This window comes from Haliotis asinina, chromosome 15, assembly GCF_037392515.1.
Source record: "Haliotis asinina isolate JCU_RB_2024 chromosome 15, JCU_Hal_asi_v2, whole genome shotgun sequence".
In the NCBI taxonomy this organism is placed as follows: Eukaryota; Metazoa; Mollusca; class Gastropoda; order Lepetellida; family Haliotidae; genus Haliotis; species Haliotis asinina.
The window spans coordinates 24,540,219-24,554,972 of NC_090294.1; the positions used below are offsets into that span (position 1 = coordinate 24,540,219).

The following is a 14,754-nucleotide window of genomic DNA, read 5'->3' on the forward strand; positions in this document are numbered from 1 at the left end:
AGATGTTTCTGAGTTCTACTCCGGTAACGAAACACACCTCTCACTTTTGAGACTGAAATGTTTCCATGGAAACCAAGAAAATAAGAAATTCCCAAAACCTGTACATAGCAAAAGGCACCAATTTAGGTTTCGATTGATATATTTACCAAGTTTTGCAGAAAAATATTGAATGGTTTTCAGTTCTGCTCCGAAAACGCAGCCCATCCCTTCATTTTGAGACCAAGTCAGAATCGTTTCCATGGAAACCCAGAAAATTATAAATCACAAAAATCTGTAAACAGCAAAAGGCACCACATTGGCGTCTGCCACATATATCTATCAAGTTCTGCAGAAAAATATTAAAAGGTTTTCAGAAACGAAGCCCACCCCACCATTAGACTTACACCAAAATGTTCTATGGAAAAAAACAAACAAAAAAAAACAAGAGCCATCAGAAGATGAAACATCCCCCCAGCCCCCACATATTTGAAAGGACAAATCATCTGACAGTTACTTATTGTGTTTTTAGACCAAGTCAGAATTGTTTCCATGGAATTCATGAAAAATATAAATGCCATATATCTTTAATCAGTTGTGCTCCTGAGACGTCCGCAACGTGTTCATGGAACTGAGAAAATAATATATCATAAAAACTTGTAAATAGCAAAAGGCACCACTTTGGGGTCTGCCACACATATCTACCGAGTAACACTGACAGATATTAAGGAGTTTTTGAGTTCTGCTCCAGAAACCAAACACACCTCTCACTTTTGAGACTAAGTACGAAACGCTACCATGGAAACCGAGAAAATAACACATCACAAGATCATGTACATAGCAAAAGACACCACTTCAGGTTCTGACTGATATATCTACCAAGCTTTGTAGAAAAATATTGAACGGTTTTTGAGTTCTGCTCTGGAAACGAAACACACTTCTCACTTTTGAGACCAAGTCAGAATCGTTTCCATGGAAACCAAGAAAATAATAAATCACAAAAACCTGTAAATACCAAAAGGCACCACTATAGGTTCAGATTGATATATCTACCAAGTTTTGCAGAAAAACATTGAATGGTTTTTGAGTTCTGCTCTGGAAACAAAACACACCTCTCTCACTTTTAGAGACGATGTCTGAAACGTTTCCATGGAAACCAAGAAAATAAGAAATCACAAAACCCTGTATATAGCAAAAGACACCACTTTAGGTTCTGTTTGATATATCTACCAAGTTTTGCAGAGCAATTTTGAACAGTTTTTGAATTGTGCTCCGGAAACGAAGCCCACCCCACCATAAGACTAACACCAAAATGTTACATGGAAAAACAAAAAAAATATAAGTGGCAAAACTCTGTAAATAGCAAAAGGCACAACCATAGACTGAGATTACTATATCTATCAAGTTTGGTCTAAAAATATTGAATGGTTTCTGAGTTATGCTCCGGAAACAAGATGATTACAGACAGACAAGGCATCGACTATATCCCCCCACATTACATGCCAGGGGGATAATGAAAATGCTAAAAGTCTGTAAATAACCAAAGGCACAACCACAGGCTGAGATTACTATATCTATCAAGCTTGGTCTAAAAATATTGAACGGTTTCTGAGTTATGCTCCGGAAACAAAATGATGATGGACAGACGGACAGACAAGGCATCACTATATCCCTCAACATTACATGCGGGGGTGATAAAAGTGTACTTGCTCCCATTACCTTTCCTCTTTCAAACTGCATGTGGGAAACATGATGCCAGAGTAAAATAAAAAACCCAAAATGTTTTACACTGTAATAATAATACACAAGAGAATAAAAACTCTCTGGGATTAGATGTCTCTACTCAGGGGCAAATGGAACGAGAACAACTGTTTGCCACTAACATGGAAATGCCCCGCAGCTGAAGAATATTTATAACATTTTCATAATTCTTTACTTCTTTCTCACACACAAAATGCGTGAAATGACTGGTGTCTGGATAATCACCCAATGTAGGTTGTCAACAAAATTGAGGACACTGGTGGCAATGTTTTATGGAATACTGCGTTAACATTAGTTCGAAAAGTGGACAAAGTGTTGTGGTCATATTGGAAATAAGATCAACGGCACCCAAGTCAGCTGGTGTTAGCATAATCCCCTAATATAGACTCACCAAATGTAGGCTGTCACCAAATTTGTCATAGTGATCTTTAAGGTCAAGGTCACCAAACTGACTGGTGTCTGCATACTCCCCCAATGTAGGCTGTCATCTAATTTGAAGATAATGGGTACAATAGTACCATGGGAGAATAAAAACTCTCTGGGATTAGATGTCTCTACTTTCAAATGGAAAGAGAACAACTGTTTGCCACTAACATGGCAATGCATTGGTTGCATTGGTTGCTGTCACCAAATGTTAAATATATCGGGTACAACACTTTATGAGATATCGCATTAACAACAATCGTGACACACGTATGCACGGACGTACATACAGACGCCACTGAATACAGAGTTTCCCGCTCTACGCTGCGGTGGGCTACAATGATTGGATTGGGGAAGACATGGGTTTCTCCTAATTGGTTTTCATGAAATATATGACATAGTACATGTTTATACATATCATAATATTTATGATGAATCTGCTAAAAACTACAGATACTTGATCACACTTTGATTGCTGATCAAATTATCATTGAGCAATATCTAGAGGGCACTTCAGTCCCTACACCAAGTTCTTTAGGGACACATAACAAATGATGTAAAGATCAATGACAACATTAAATCTTCTGAAACGTGTGCTTTGAAAAGTAACACTGTTTTCAATACATACCTGCACTTATTGAAGGGAAAGCAATGGAGGTGCAGTTCCAATTCCTGGCAGCACATAGACATCTCAGTATTGTCAAACATAAATCCCTTGAGCAATAATCTTTGACGGCATAGTTTGACCAACATGGTCCAACAGCATGAAATATTTTCTTTGAAGGTAAATTGCCAGCAGTAGTGACTGCTAATTCTGTTACAGGAATCTGTTTGCCTGCCAAGACCTTCTGACACTCATCTTCCATCATGGATCCAGCAGCTTTCGCAATAGCCCTGGCCACACCTCCTCCATGGCTCAGATTCTCATTTGCAGCATTTACAATTGCATCAACAGGCAGGGTTGTGATATCAGTTTTATAAACCTTGATGGTAAGAAGCGATCCATTCACTGTTCCTTGCTCAATTTTTGATTCAGCATCTGCAGTAACTGCTTTAATGGCAGCAAATCTTCGATTACCCCTGGAAGAAGTCTTTCCTGACCCTGTTTGATGCTGTACTCGCCTCTTTGCCTTTCCCATAGTGTCCCAGTTCTCAGCAAACATTATCACTGCATGCTTCTCAATATCATAGGTGATGTACACATCATCATGCCCTTTCATGGCTTCTTTAGCAATGGTGTCACCTCTTTGCCAGTCTGACTGAGGAACAGGTAGCTCTTCCTGGATTATGCCCATAATTCTGTTTTGAAAGGCTTGAGCTGCACTTGAGTGTCTGAAGAAGACCTTCCTCTGGCCAGGATTAACAGGGTCATCTATCGCTTCACAGAAATTTGAAACTTCATCTTGTCCAAATAGATGGTTCATCGCATCCAACTGAGTGACTTTCATATCTACATGTCCTTGCACTGACGTCTTTGGGCGTGCTCCTGTTGAGGATTTCTGGTCAGGTTCTATGTTGTAAGTCTCAATCATGTGTTTGCAGGCTTTGACAATATCCTCAAACTGACCAACCATGTAGGTATTATCAGCATGATCTTCAACAGAAATCTGACAGAGTGATTTAAGTTCTTCAGCCATTTCCCTCCATAAAGGACCATCTTGAAGGAGTAGATGATATACATTTCCTTTCCACGTTAGAACTCTCTGGAAAAATAATGTATTACAGTTAGGCACACACTAATCATGTTCATAATGTCCACAAATCATGGTACTCAGTAATACATAAACATGGCAACAATGCTATGTTTTCAACACAATGCTGATAAGACATGTTTTCATTAAAAAGAGGTCAACAGAAGCACTTGCAATATGAAAAGCCATAGTGCTGTTCCTTACATTGTTCAAGACTTTCATCAAGTACTACAAACACATCCCAATACGAAACTGAACCTTCAGTTTCAGAATGTGAGTCAGTAGTATCTTGGATATTTAGATACTTGGCTTAGATTTTTGTACTGGTAACTCTGGCCCCTTCATCATAAATGAACCTAAATGGTAATTTTCTAGCATTATTTGGAAGTGTTTAATCATTGTGTGCTGCCTAGTATAAATAGCAATACATTAAGATTTCTTTCAGTTATTTTGTAGTGTAGCGTGCGCATTGTGAGACCCCTCTCCAAGGGATTTTCTATTTTGGAAAATTATGTTTTGAGTGTAATGTGCACATAATATTCAGTCCATGGTTCCCGAGAAAGTTCTACTGCTAGACACATATTAGATGATCCTGCGCACTAAACGCATTTGTGACAAGAGAGGCAGTACAACGAATTGGGCGAGTACACTTGGCTGCTACAGGTAGCTTGACGATTATGCACGTGCAATACATGCTAACCGTGACATGAAATCAACACTGCATATTCCTTCGAATGATACTGATATTCCATGCTAACCTTTAGTTAAGACGAAGACAAATAGATGATTGGGGCATTGACAAGCATTTTAGATATTCAACAGTTTTGTTAAAAAAAAAATGGATCGGTGGTCCTAAACATATTTGCTCAGTATATTGTGTTCATTCAATTCGTTGGGATTGTACCTGTTCCCACATTGAGTGTGCAATAACAATTCATGTGTGAAACGCATGGGGAAAATGAACTTCTTGATATTTATCAGACAACCTGTCTCCCTCTTGTTTCAAGTAGATCGTTCTGTGGGGCGTTCCCATGTATGCAAATTGGGGTCATTTGTCAGGTCATGTTTACTAGTATCTCATTAAATATTACCAAAGCTAGCATATAAAAAAAACAAATTTGAGTTAAAACATCAATAATAAACACAATGCTTTTCCAGAAAAACTGCTCTCTAATTCTGCTTGGCTTGTGTTAAAACCAGTAGTGTATTGCTAAAGGTCACATGCAACAGAAAAAAACAAACGTAACTAAATCACAATTATCATCCATTCATGACATATAATATGTGAATCTGATTTGTTAAAAAACAAATAAACAAAAATATACTCGCAAATCAAAAGTGCAAGATTTTGTACTTGGATTCACTTGCCTTGAAACGAAGAACCCAGGAGATCAAACCCAGTAGGTGGGTGTGCACTCAAGTGTAACAAAGTACTTTCATTGTCCGGTTCATAATTGCCGATATGCAGAGGTCTCATTGTGTGTATACAGAGATGATCTGTTTGACTGGCATTTTTGTGGAGCAAGAGTGACACCAGTATAAGAATCCACACCAAAACATTGCATCACACACAATAGCGGAAGTTGTTATCAAAAAAGTATGTATATAGAGAGAGATATTGGGTTTTGAAAATACTTGCTCTCTGCATTTACATTCGATCCAATCAACAAATACTGAGATGGTGAACTAAAGCATGACTGGAAAATGTCATTGTCCAAGTCATCCGTTAGTCATTGTCCCAGTCATCCGATAAATATGGATGCAGTTTGTTTGCAACCTACTGACATAATAACATGTCATGTGTACAAGTATTACACCTGCCTGTCTGTAAATCACATAATGTGACAGAGACAGAACAAGCCATATATATCAATGTATTATGGTTATGGTGTATCGCCTGATTGGTGTTTAGCAGACAGGCAGGCGGACTTAAGGTGTCAAAAAACATGCTGAGTTTTGTTTGTGACAGAGACTGTTTATCACTATCAACACTTTTTCTATGTTTCCATAGACATGTATTAAAACACATGAAAACTTGGTTTGCAATCTTCGAAAAGCAACAACTAGCTCATCAATCGCTACAGCTATGAATTCTCTCATTAACTTGACTTTGTGTTGCTTTGGGAAGACATACAAGTCATGTCTCAGTATGTTAACAGGAGCAAGAATCAACAAGAGTCATCAGAAGATGACATATCGCCCTGGCCCCCACAAAAGGACAAATCATCTGACAGTTACTTAATCTCTTTGTTTTGCAGAAAAATATTGAAATGTTTCGATGGAAACCAAGTACATAAGAAATCCCAAAAGCCTGTACATAGCAAATGGCACCACTTTAGGTTCTGATTGATATATGTACCAAGTTTAGCAGAAAATTATGGAATGGTTTTTGAGTTCTGCTCAGGAAACGAAACACACCTCTCACTTTTGAAACAAAGTCCGTATCGTTTCAATGGAAACCGAGAAAATGAGAAATCACAAAAACCTGTACCTAGCAAAAGGCACCACTTGGGGATCTGCTACACATATCTACCAAGTTTTGCAGAAAAATATTGAATGGTTTTTGAGTTCTGCTCTGGAAATGAAGCACACCCCACCATTTTGAGACGAAGTTCGTATCGTTTCAATAGAAATCGAGAAAATAATAAATCACAAAAAACTGTACTTAACAAAAGGCACCACTTTAGGTTCTGATTGATATATCTACCAAGTCTGGCAGAAAAATATTGAACGGTTTTTGAGTTCTGCTCTGGAAATGAAGCACACCCCACCATTAGACTAACACCAAAATGTTCCATGGAAAAACAAAACAAAAAAAAATGCAAAAAATCTGTACCTAGCAAAAGGCAGAACCATAGGTTGAGATTATTATATCTATCAAGTTTGGACTAAAAATATTTAACGGTTTCTATGGTAAGCTCCGTAAAAAAAAATGATTATGGACGGATGGCGGGCAGATAGACGAGCCGTCAACAATATTCCCCCGCATTATATACCAAGCGGATAAAAAGATATATATCCTACCTTCTGCAAATCCAGGTCTGTTGCTGATTCTGGGAACAAAAAGTAGGATAACAAACATATAATTGTTACAAATTCATTACATTACAAATTCATATGTCCAGTGTTGACAACATTGCACAACATATGGGAGTACCTCAAACTACTATTTACTGACTTAATGCCAAAATCAAGTGAATTCAGTGACAGACTGATCTAGAGATGGAAGGCCACAAGTGACATCATGAAGGCATGACCGTTACTTCATAACATCACATCTCACAACCTTATCCTGCCAGCTACTGTTACAGCCTGTCGGACAATTGGGATTCACAACAGACCAATGTCAGGAAACACTGTGTCTCGGCATCTTCGAGCAGAACAGCTACACTGTAGGAGACCTTATGTTCGGCCAATTTTGACGCCACTGTACCATTGTCTGCACGTAAACCAACATTAGCATTGGAAATATGTACAGTGGTAGAATGTAGTTATCTCAGACTGTGTCCACATTGCAGATGGAAGGAGGACAGTATGGTGTTGACATAACAACCATTTCAGAGACCCATGTGTTCTAAATACCGCTGGGGTGGACCATCCCTTATGATGTGGGGTGGAATAAGCTGGTGAAATCATGTACCACCTGTAATCTTCGAATACAATGGTCAAGGTAGGGGTGTAACTGACACTAAATTGACAAACTCTTAAAGCTTGTTGTCGTCCCGTTTTTTTAGAGCTGGATCACAGTTGCAGTTTCAACACGATAATGCCCATGCCCACAACACTATCAACACAGGGCAGTTCCTGGTAAATTGTTAGGTCATGACTATGCAATCATCGTTACCTTCTTATAGTAACACTGATTTTGAGAAAAGCAAAATGTAGTCATCTGTTATATCGGTATATAATGGTCATTTTCTTTAGGTTCAGCAACCATTTTCTCAAGAGCAGTGATTGTTTGTTTGAAAAAATTTGGGGTGTTTTTGCTGGGATCCTCGTTCTCTAAAACACATCCACATGTTGACCACTTCATACAAATGTAACTAATCATCCGAATCTGGCCATGCATCTGCTTCGGATATGATTCCTCCAGTAACTGAATTTCTTAATGTTAACCTTGTAATAATCAGCTGTCCTTTGCTAGTCATTGTTATCCTTGCATACCATTAATATGAAATTCGTCAGTAACAAACCGTGATCACATTAAAGGGCCACATGGGTCTCATTTGTCTATCAGACAATTTGCAACTGAACATGGCATCAGACTAGGCAAATATTAAGGGATGTTGGCACAAACTTTGAGACAATGTTTATACATATATACATAAAGCATGCCAAAGGGCATGTATCAATTCATTACTTGAATCAGACAAATGGAACTGGAAATTGGAAATATTACTGATGAATGGATATTCCCTTTTCTGTGTTGTTAAATGCCTTGGTATTTAATCATGTCACATCAAATGATCAGTAATATTAAACATTTCATTTACTTGAAGCCCTGAACTAAACAAATACCATTTTGCCATTGCTGATTTAAGAATTCTCTTTGGTAAAATATATGCACAATTTTTCCTTTAGCACTGCAAATTCATGTACATATCTATTTGTTTGTTCTCTTCGAATCCTTAAAACAGCAGTGACTGGATTTGTCAAAAGATAGCACTACCTTTCACAGCCATAGAATTTTCACTTCCACTCTTCGGGCTGTCAACAGGTGAGCTATTCTCCATGCTTGGAGACCTTTCCTTGAGCTGCATATAAGAGACAAATATGTAAGTGCATATATCATCAATCCCATTTTAAAACCCCAATATCAACCCCTAAAGCTACCTACCACAGCACTGATGTAATGCTAACAAATTGTGTTGAAATACTCAAAAAGATCATTCAAAGATGATTTCAAAATCGGATCCCTTAATTCAAAGAAAAACAACTGAAAGAAAATGTATAAAAAACAGTAGCATCATATGTACATTTAAACAATGATTGAATCTACAAACATTGAAAGTAATGTCTGATATTGTTTAAAACTGATCCAACCTTTGTGTAAAATAAAGCATTGTTAGGTTATCTTGCAGGCATAAACTCTGTCCTGAACACTTGCCCAGTATCTTTAAGGACATACTTGAATAATATTCTTTAAAACAGATATTTACATGAAGCATATTGAAAGCAGTGCCTAGGCACTGTAGCTAGTATAGATACCACCACAGATCATGTATTAATATTATTAAGTTTCATTATGATAAAAGTTGTAGTTATATTTTGTTAAAAATGGTTAACATTAAGGCTCTTACCATACATTTGCATATTCGGTGAATCAAACAATAGACCTTCTTGAATTCAATTCGTTTTTTGTGGTCACCCAAACCGAACATGAATGAATATATACATTTTTCTCATGAAGCATGTTTTATTTGAGCCTTATATACTTTTTCAAAGGTGAGATATACAAGAATAGAATATGTACTAGCCTTGCAGTAGTGCAAGCAGTCTGCAATGGCTGAACAAGGTACAGTGGACAATAACTATTAGTCTGTAACACATCAAATTTGAGTGTCATGGCAGATCACTTGTTATTACTATGACAAATTAACAGTCAACATGGGGGTTTCCATATTGTGCATCAATCACTTAAAAACAATATAGTAATCATTAATAATTATTCATATTCGTTACCCAATATACATATCATATTTGCCATGTAGTCTATTTGTTGTAGCCCTAGTGCACATCCAAACTAAACAAATCACTTTGAACAGTCATGTCCATGTTAAAAATATAATACTGTGCTCCTTCCTTTAGCTGTAGTTGTATTATAATAACATGAAACAATCAGTAAATCACACTGATGAGCTTCTGTAAGGTCTGACAGCTTAGATTGCAAGTCAAGAACCATATCAGGAGAGAGATTCCAAATTTATTTGTAACAGGGGTGTAACAAAGTCGCTGCACTGGGTATTGCTTGTACAAAATGGTTTTCACAAACAGAATTCTCTTAAAATTGTCAGTTATATTGGTCTATAGTTCTTCTGAACATCATTCAAAATGTCTATGAGCGGGTGAACATACATATTTTTCTGGGTTGCATCTTCATTTTTTCTGGAGTACATTTCAAGGCTTTGCTAGCGTGATGTCATGGGCAGAATTAACAGTTTCTGTTCAGTTCTACCTGATAACGGGACTAGGAAAGCCCTGTAACGTTGTACTCCAGAAGAAAAAGAAGATGTAACCCAGAAAAATATCAATCAAACATCTAATATGACCAGGTGATTTGCAAAGATGTTTCTCAATTTGACATTTCATTTACAAAGATGTTTAGTGCCATGACACTGCAGCTGACCTGGGTCAATAGTTCAAAATATCAATGACAACCACGTAATCAAAGGGTTCACAGATATTCAAATATATTCTGCATAAATATGAAACTACATTTATTCTTAACAATAATCTACGACAAAATATGTTCCTCAAAATGTTTGTTGAAACAGTGACAGTCAAATATCCAACAGAAAATGTGTACTGTTTAATGTCCAATAATTACTTTTGTCATTGTTGGGAACATGAAGTTTCATTGGATCAATGGTAACAGAGGAAAGAATATATACATCAATGCAAGTGGATGCAACAAAATCAGTTTATGACAAAAGCTCACTTGATTTTGTCAAGTGTTCTTTTGCGGTATAGCTTTTGGGCTGGCCATTTTGAACTGATGCACAAATTTGGATTAGGCATGATGGTACTATGCCAAGTACATCAAGAGTCTTGTGGCGTCAAAGCAATCTCAGGGCTGCATACACTGAAGACAAGAACCCAGTAAATAAAGTGTTTCACCATGATTTTACTGGAATGTTCCTATAAGCAAAATCATGCATTATTTGAAATCTTCAGCTGAATTATTTAAAAGCCATGGTGATAGTCAATGAATTTAAATACTAAATATTTACAGAACCAACCTGTTTGATTCCTTCCATAAGTTTGTTGTAACCTTTCTCACAATCATCCTTTGATCTTCCTGTCACGACCACTTGACCACAAGACTCACTTCTTGAAGCCTCTATGGAAGAGGCTTGACCTGTAGTTGGCCACAATGATGATGCAACTGAAATTAATATTAGGAACTTGACTGGATCTTGACTGCTCATAAGCCTTGAGGCAAAAGGTGATGTTTATATCATCCACTTACATGTGGATTGCTGTGAATTAATATCTAAAGAAAATGAATAAGTCAAACAAGAGTCATCAGAAGATGACATATCCCCCCAGCCCCAACATGTCTGATAGGACAAATCATCTGACAGTTACTTATTGTTTTTTTAGACCAAGTCAGAATTGTTTCCATGGAATTCATGAAAAATATAAATACCATATACCTGTAATCAGCAAAGTCATAATTTCAAGATCTGTCTCATATATCTGCCAAGATCTGTTGAAAGATATGAAACGTTTTCGAGTTGTGCTCTGGGAACGAAGCCCATCCCTCCATTTTGAGACTAAGAAACGAAGTCAGCAACATGTTCATGGAACCGAGAAAAAAGTACATCATAAAAGCCTGTAAATAGCAAAAGGCACCACTTTGGGGTCTGCCACACAAATCTACCAAGTAACACTGACAGATATTAAGAAGTTTTGATGAGTCAGAATCGTTTCCATGGAAACCGACAAAATAACAAGTGTGATCAGAAGATGACATATCCCCCGGCCACCACATATTTGAAAGGAAAAATCATCTGACAGTTACTTAATCTCTTTGTTTTGCATAAAAACATTGAACAGTTTTTGAGTTCTGCTCCAGAAACGAAGCCTGTCCCTCCATTTTGAGATGAAGTCCGAAACGTTTCCATGGAAACCGAGAAAATAAGAAATCACAACAAGAGTCATCAGAAGATGACATATCCCTTCTGCCCCCACATATTTGAAAGGACAAATCATCGGACAGTTACTTATTGTGTTTTTAGACCAAGTTCTGCTCCAGAAACGAAACACACCTCTCACTTTTGAGACTATGTCTGAAACATTTCCATGGAAACCCAGAAAATAATACACCACAAAAACCTGTAAATAGCAAAAGGCACCACATTGGGGTCTGCCACACATATCTACCAAGTTTTGCAGAACAAGAGTCATCAGAAGATGACATATCCCCCTGGCCCCCACATACTAGAAAGGACAAATCTTCGGACAGTTACTTATTGTGTTTTTAGACCAAGTCAGAATTGTTTCCATGGAATTCATGAAAAATATACATGCCATATATCTGTAATCAGAAAAAGTCACCATTTCAAGTTCTGTCTCCTTTATCTGCCAAGATCTTTTGAAAGATATGAAATGGTTTTTGAGTTGTGCTCCAGAAACGAAGTCAGCAACGTGTTCATGGAACCAAGAAAATAATACATCATAAAAACCTGTAAATAGCAAAAGGCACCACTTTGGGGTCTGCCACACATATCTACCAAGTAACACTGACAGATATTAAGAAGTTTTTGAGTTCTGCTCCGGAACACACCTCTCACTTTTGAGACTAAGTCAGAAACGCTTCCATGGATACCCAGAAAATAATAAATCAAAAGAAAAGTCCGTATCGTTTCAATGGAAACCGAGAAAATGAGAAATCACAAAAACCTGTACCTAGCAAAAGGCACCACTTGGGGATCTGCTACACATATCTACCAAGTTTTGCAGAAAAATATTGAATGGTTTTTGAGTTCTGCTCTGGAAATGAAGCACACCCCACCATTTTGAGACGAAGTTTGTATCGTTTCAATAGAAATCGAGAAAATAATAAATCACAAAAAACTTTACCTAACAAAAGGTACCACTTTAGGTTCTGATTGATATATCTACCAAGATTTGCCAAAAAATATTGAACGGTTTTTGAGTTCTACTTCGGAAGCAAAAGGCACCACTTTAGGTTCTGACTGACGTATCTACCAAGTTCGCATAGTTTTTGAGTTCTGCTCGGGAAACAAAGCCCATCCCTCCATTTTGAAACTAAGTCCCAAACGTTTCCATGGAAACTAAGCTAATTACAAATCAGAAAAACCTGTAAATACCAAAAGGCACCACTTTGGGGTCTGCCACATATATCTACCAAGTTACGCTGACAGATATTAAGAGGTTTTTGAGTTCTGCTTCGGAAACAAAGCCCACCCCACCATTACACTAACACCAAAATGTTCCATGGAAAAACAAAACAAAAAAAATAAATAAAAATGCCAAAAATCTGTAAATAGCAAAAGGCACAACTATAGGTTGAGATTATTATATCTATCAAGTTTGGTTTCAAAATATTGAACAGTTTCTGAGTTATGCTCCGGAAACAAAATGATTACGGACGGACGGACCGAAAAAAAGACAGACAAGGCTTCGGATAAAAACACACTCAACATAAACTAAATACAACACAGTATTTTGCTTTAATAAAGTGAGACTCATGAACCTTCATATGCATGATTAAGTTCTAAGGGCTGAACATTCAATACTTACAATTTTTCATATAGCTGATGAAACCAGAAGGGTTCGTCAACTGTGACACTGCTTCTGTATACCATGCTTTATCAGGCACAACAACTGTAACCACGGACAGTACATCACCTGTGAGGGACCTCTGCTTGAGTATGTTCTGCAGGTCTGACACAAATGCTTGAGGATTTATTTTCATATCTGAAGAAAACAGCAATGCTTAAGTCACTTGGAGACAAATTATCTGTGCTTGCAATCTTTGTATTTATAAATGGTGTTTGTCCTATGCATTAACATTTTTGAGTCCCTAGTGTCATGGACATGTTCTGTGGAGTCATCTTCAGTTTGTAACTTTCATCAAGACATCCACTCTGTATGTTTAATAACGACAAAAAACAAGGTAAGGCAGGTCAGGTATAATCAGGACTAAGCAGTTAAATGGCAAACATAAAACTACATAGTTTAAAACAACAGAAAAACATCCTCAGTTAATAAAGTCATCGCAGTCATTGCACAGAAACCAAAGCTAAGATTATCTTAACTAAGAGCCAAGTAGCATTGATCAATTACCGACAGTTTACAAAAAAATGGAGCAGTCCATTCACTACCATTTCCTCAAAGCTCCAAAACCTTATCACTTTATGGCCCAAAGGATACAATATATTTTTTTCAAGACCATGACTGTAAATATGACAACCTTCAAAGATCCATCAGTTATCAGAGTCTCACGATTCATCAAGTATAAAAGAGGAACAATAATTAGAAAATATAGTTGCAAGCAGCGATGAGGGCTTCTTGGCTTGAGTACAATCTAGCCATTTATATGTCTCACGTAGTTGATGAAAGCAGTAATGGTTTTCGTTAATATAGAACATCTAACCGCTAGTCGACTGTCGGAAGTACAAGAAGTCTAGATCAATTCATCATGATCTTATTTGGACAGGTTTAAAAATATCAAAATATTTCAAAGTAGATGCAACCCCTGTTCAGTCACAAAGAATCCCACAAAAAACAGAACATTTGGTAGCTTTAACTCAATAAGGTGCAAGGCTAACTGTGTGTAATCACCAACTTAAACACCCCCGGCATGTCTTAATCCAAATATCCCACTAAACTTGTTGACAGTGTGATTAACTCCATCCTCAACCCAGTACCCAACCCCACTGCACCCTTTCACATCTTGCTACCCTACATCGGCAGAATGACATCAGTTGCTTAGTTTGACAGCAATGAGGCATAGACACAATACACAGATGATGGTTGCTGTATCAAAGTCAATGTCAGTGAATCATAGCAAGCACTAAACATGTGATTTCGTTCACTGCTAAAGACTTAATAACCTCTCTCTGAATATCAAAGCTCTTGTGTTGTTACAACACTTATTGACTTACAGTACTGATAAATGAATAATGATCTCATGATACGAAAAAAGGTATCA

General features: G+C 37.3%; 1 protein-coding gene across 1 annotated transcript in view; it reads right to left on the reverse strand.

The window, feature by feature from the left end:
• LOC137264929 (uncharacterized) overlaps positions 1 to 14,754 on the reverse strand; it is a 77,300-nt gene that overhangs the window by 18,690 nt on the left and 43,856 nt on the right. Inside the window, exons 13-17 of the mRNA XM_067800282.1 lie at positions 13,341 to 13,517; positions 10,811 to 10,956; positions 8,521 to 8,605; positions 6,876 to 6,904; positions 2,789 to 3,863 (exon numbers count right to left, since the gene is read on the reverse strand). Coding sequence (XP_067656383.1) covers positions 2,789 to 3,863; positions 6,876 to 6,904; positions 8,521 to 8,605; positions 10,811 to 10,956; positions 13,341 to 13,517 — 1,512 coding nt within the window. The remainder of the gene's footprint in view (positions 1 to 2,788; positions 3,864 to 6,875; positions 6,905 to 8,520; positions 8,606 to 10,810; positions 10,957 to 13,340; positions 13,518 to 14,754) is intronic.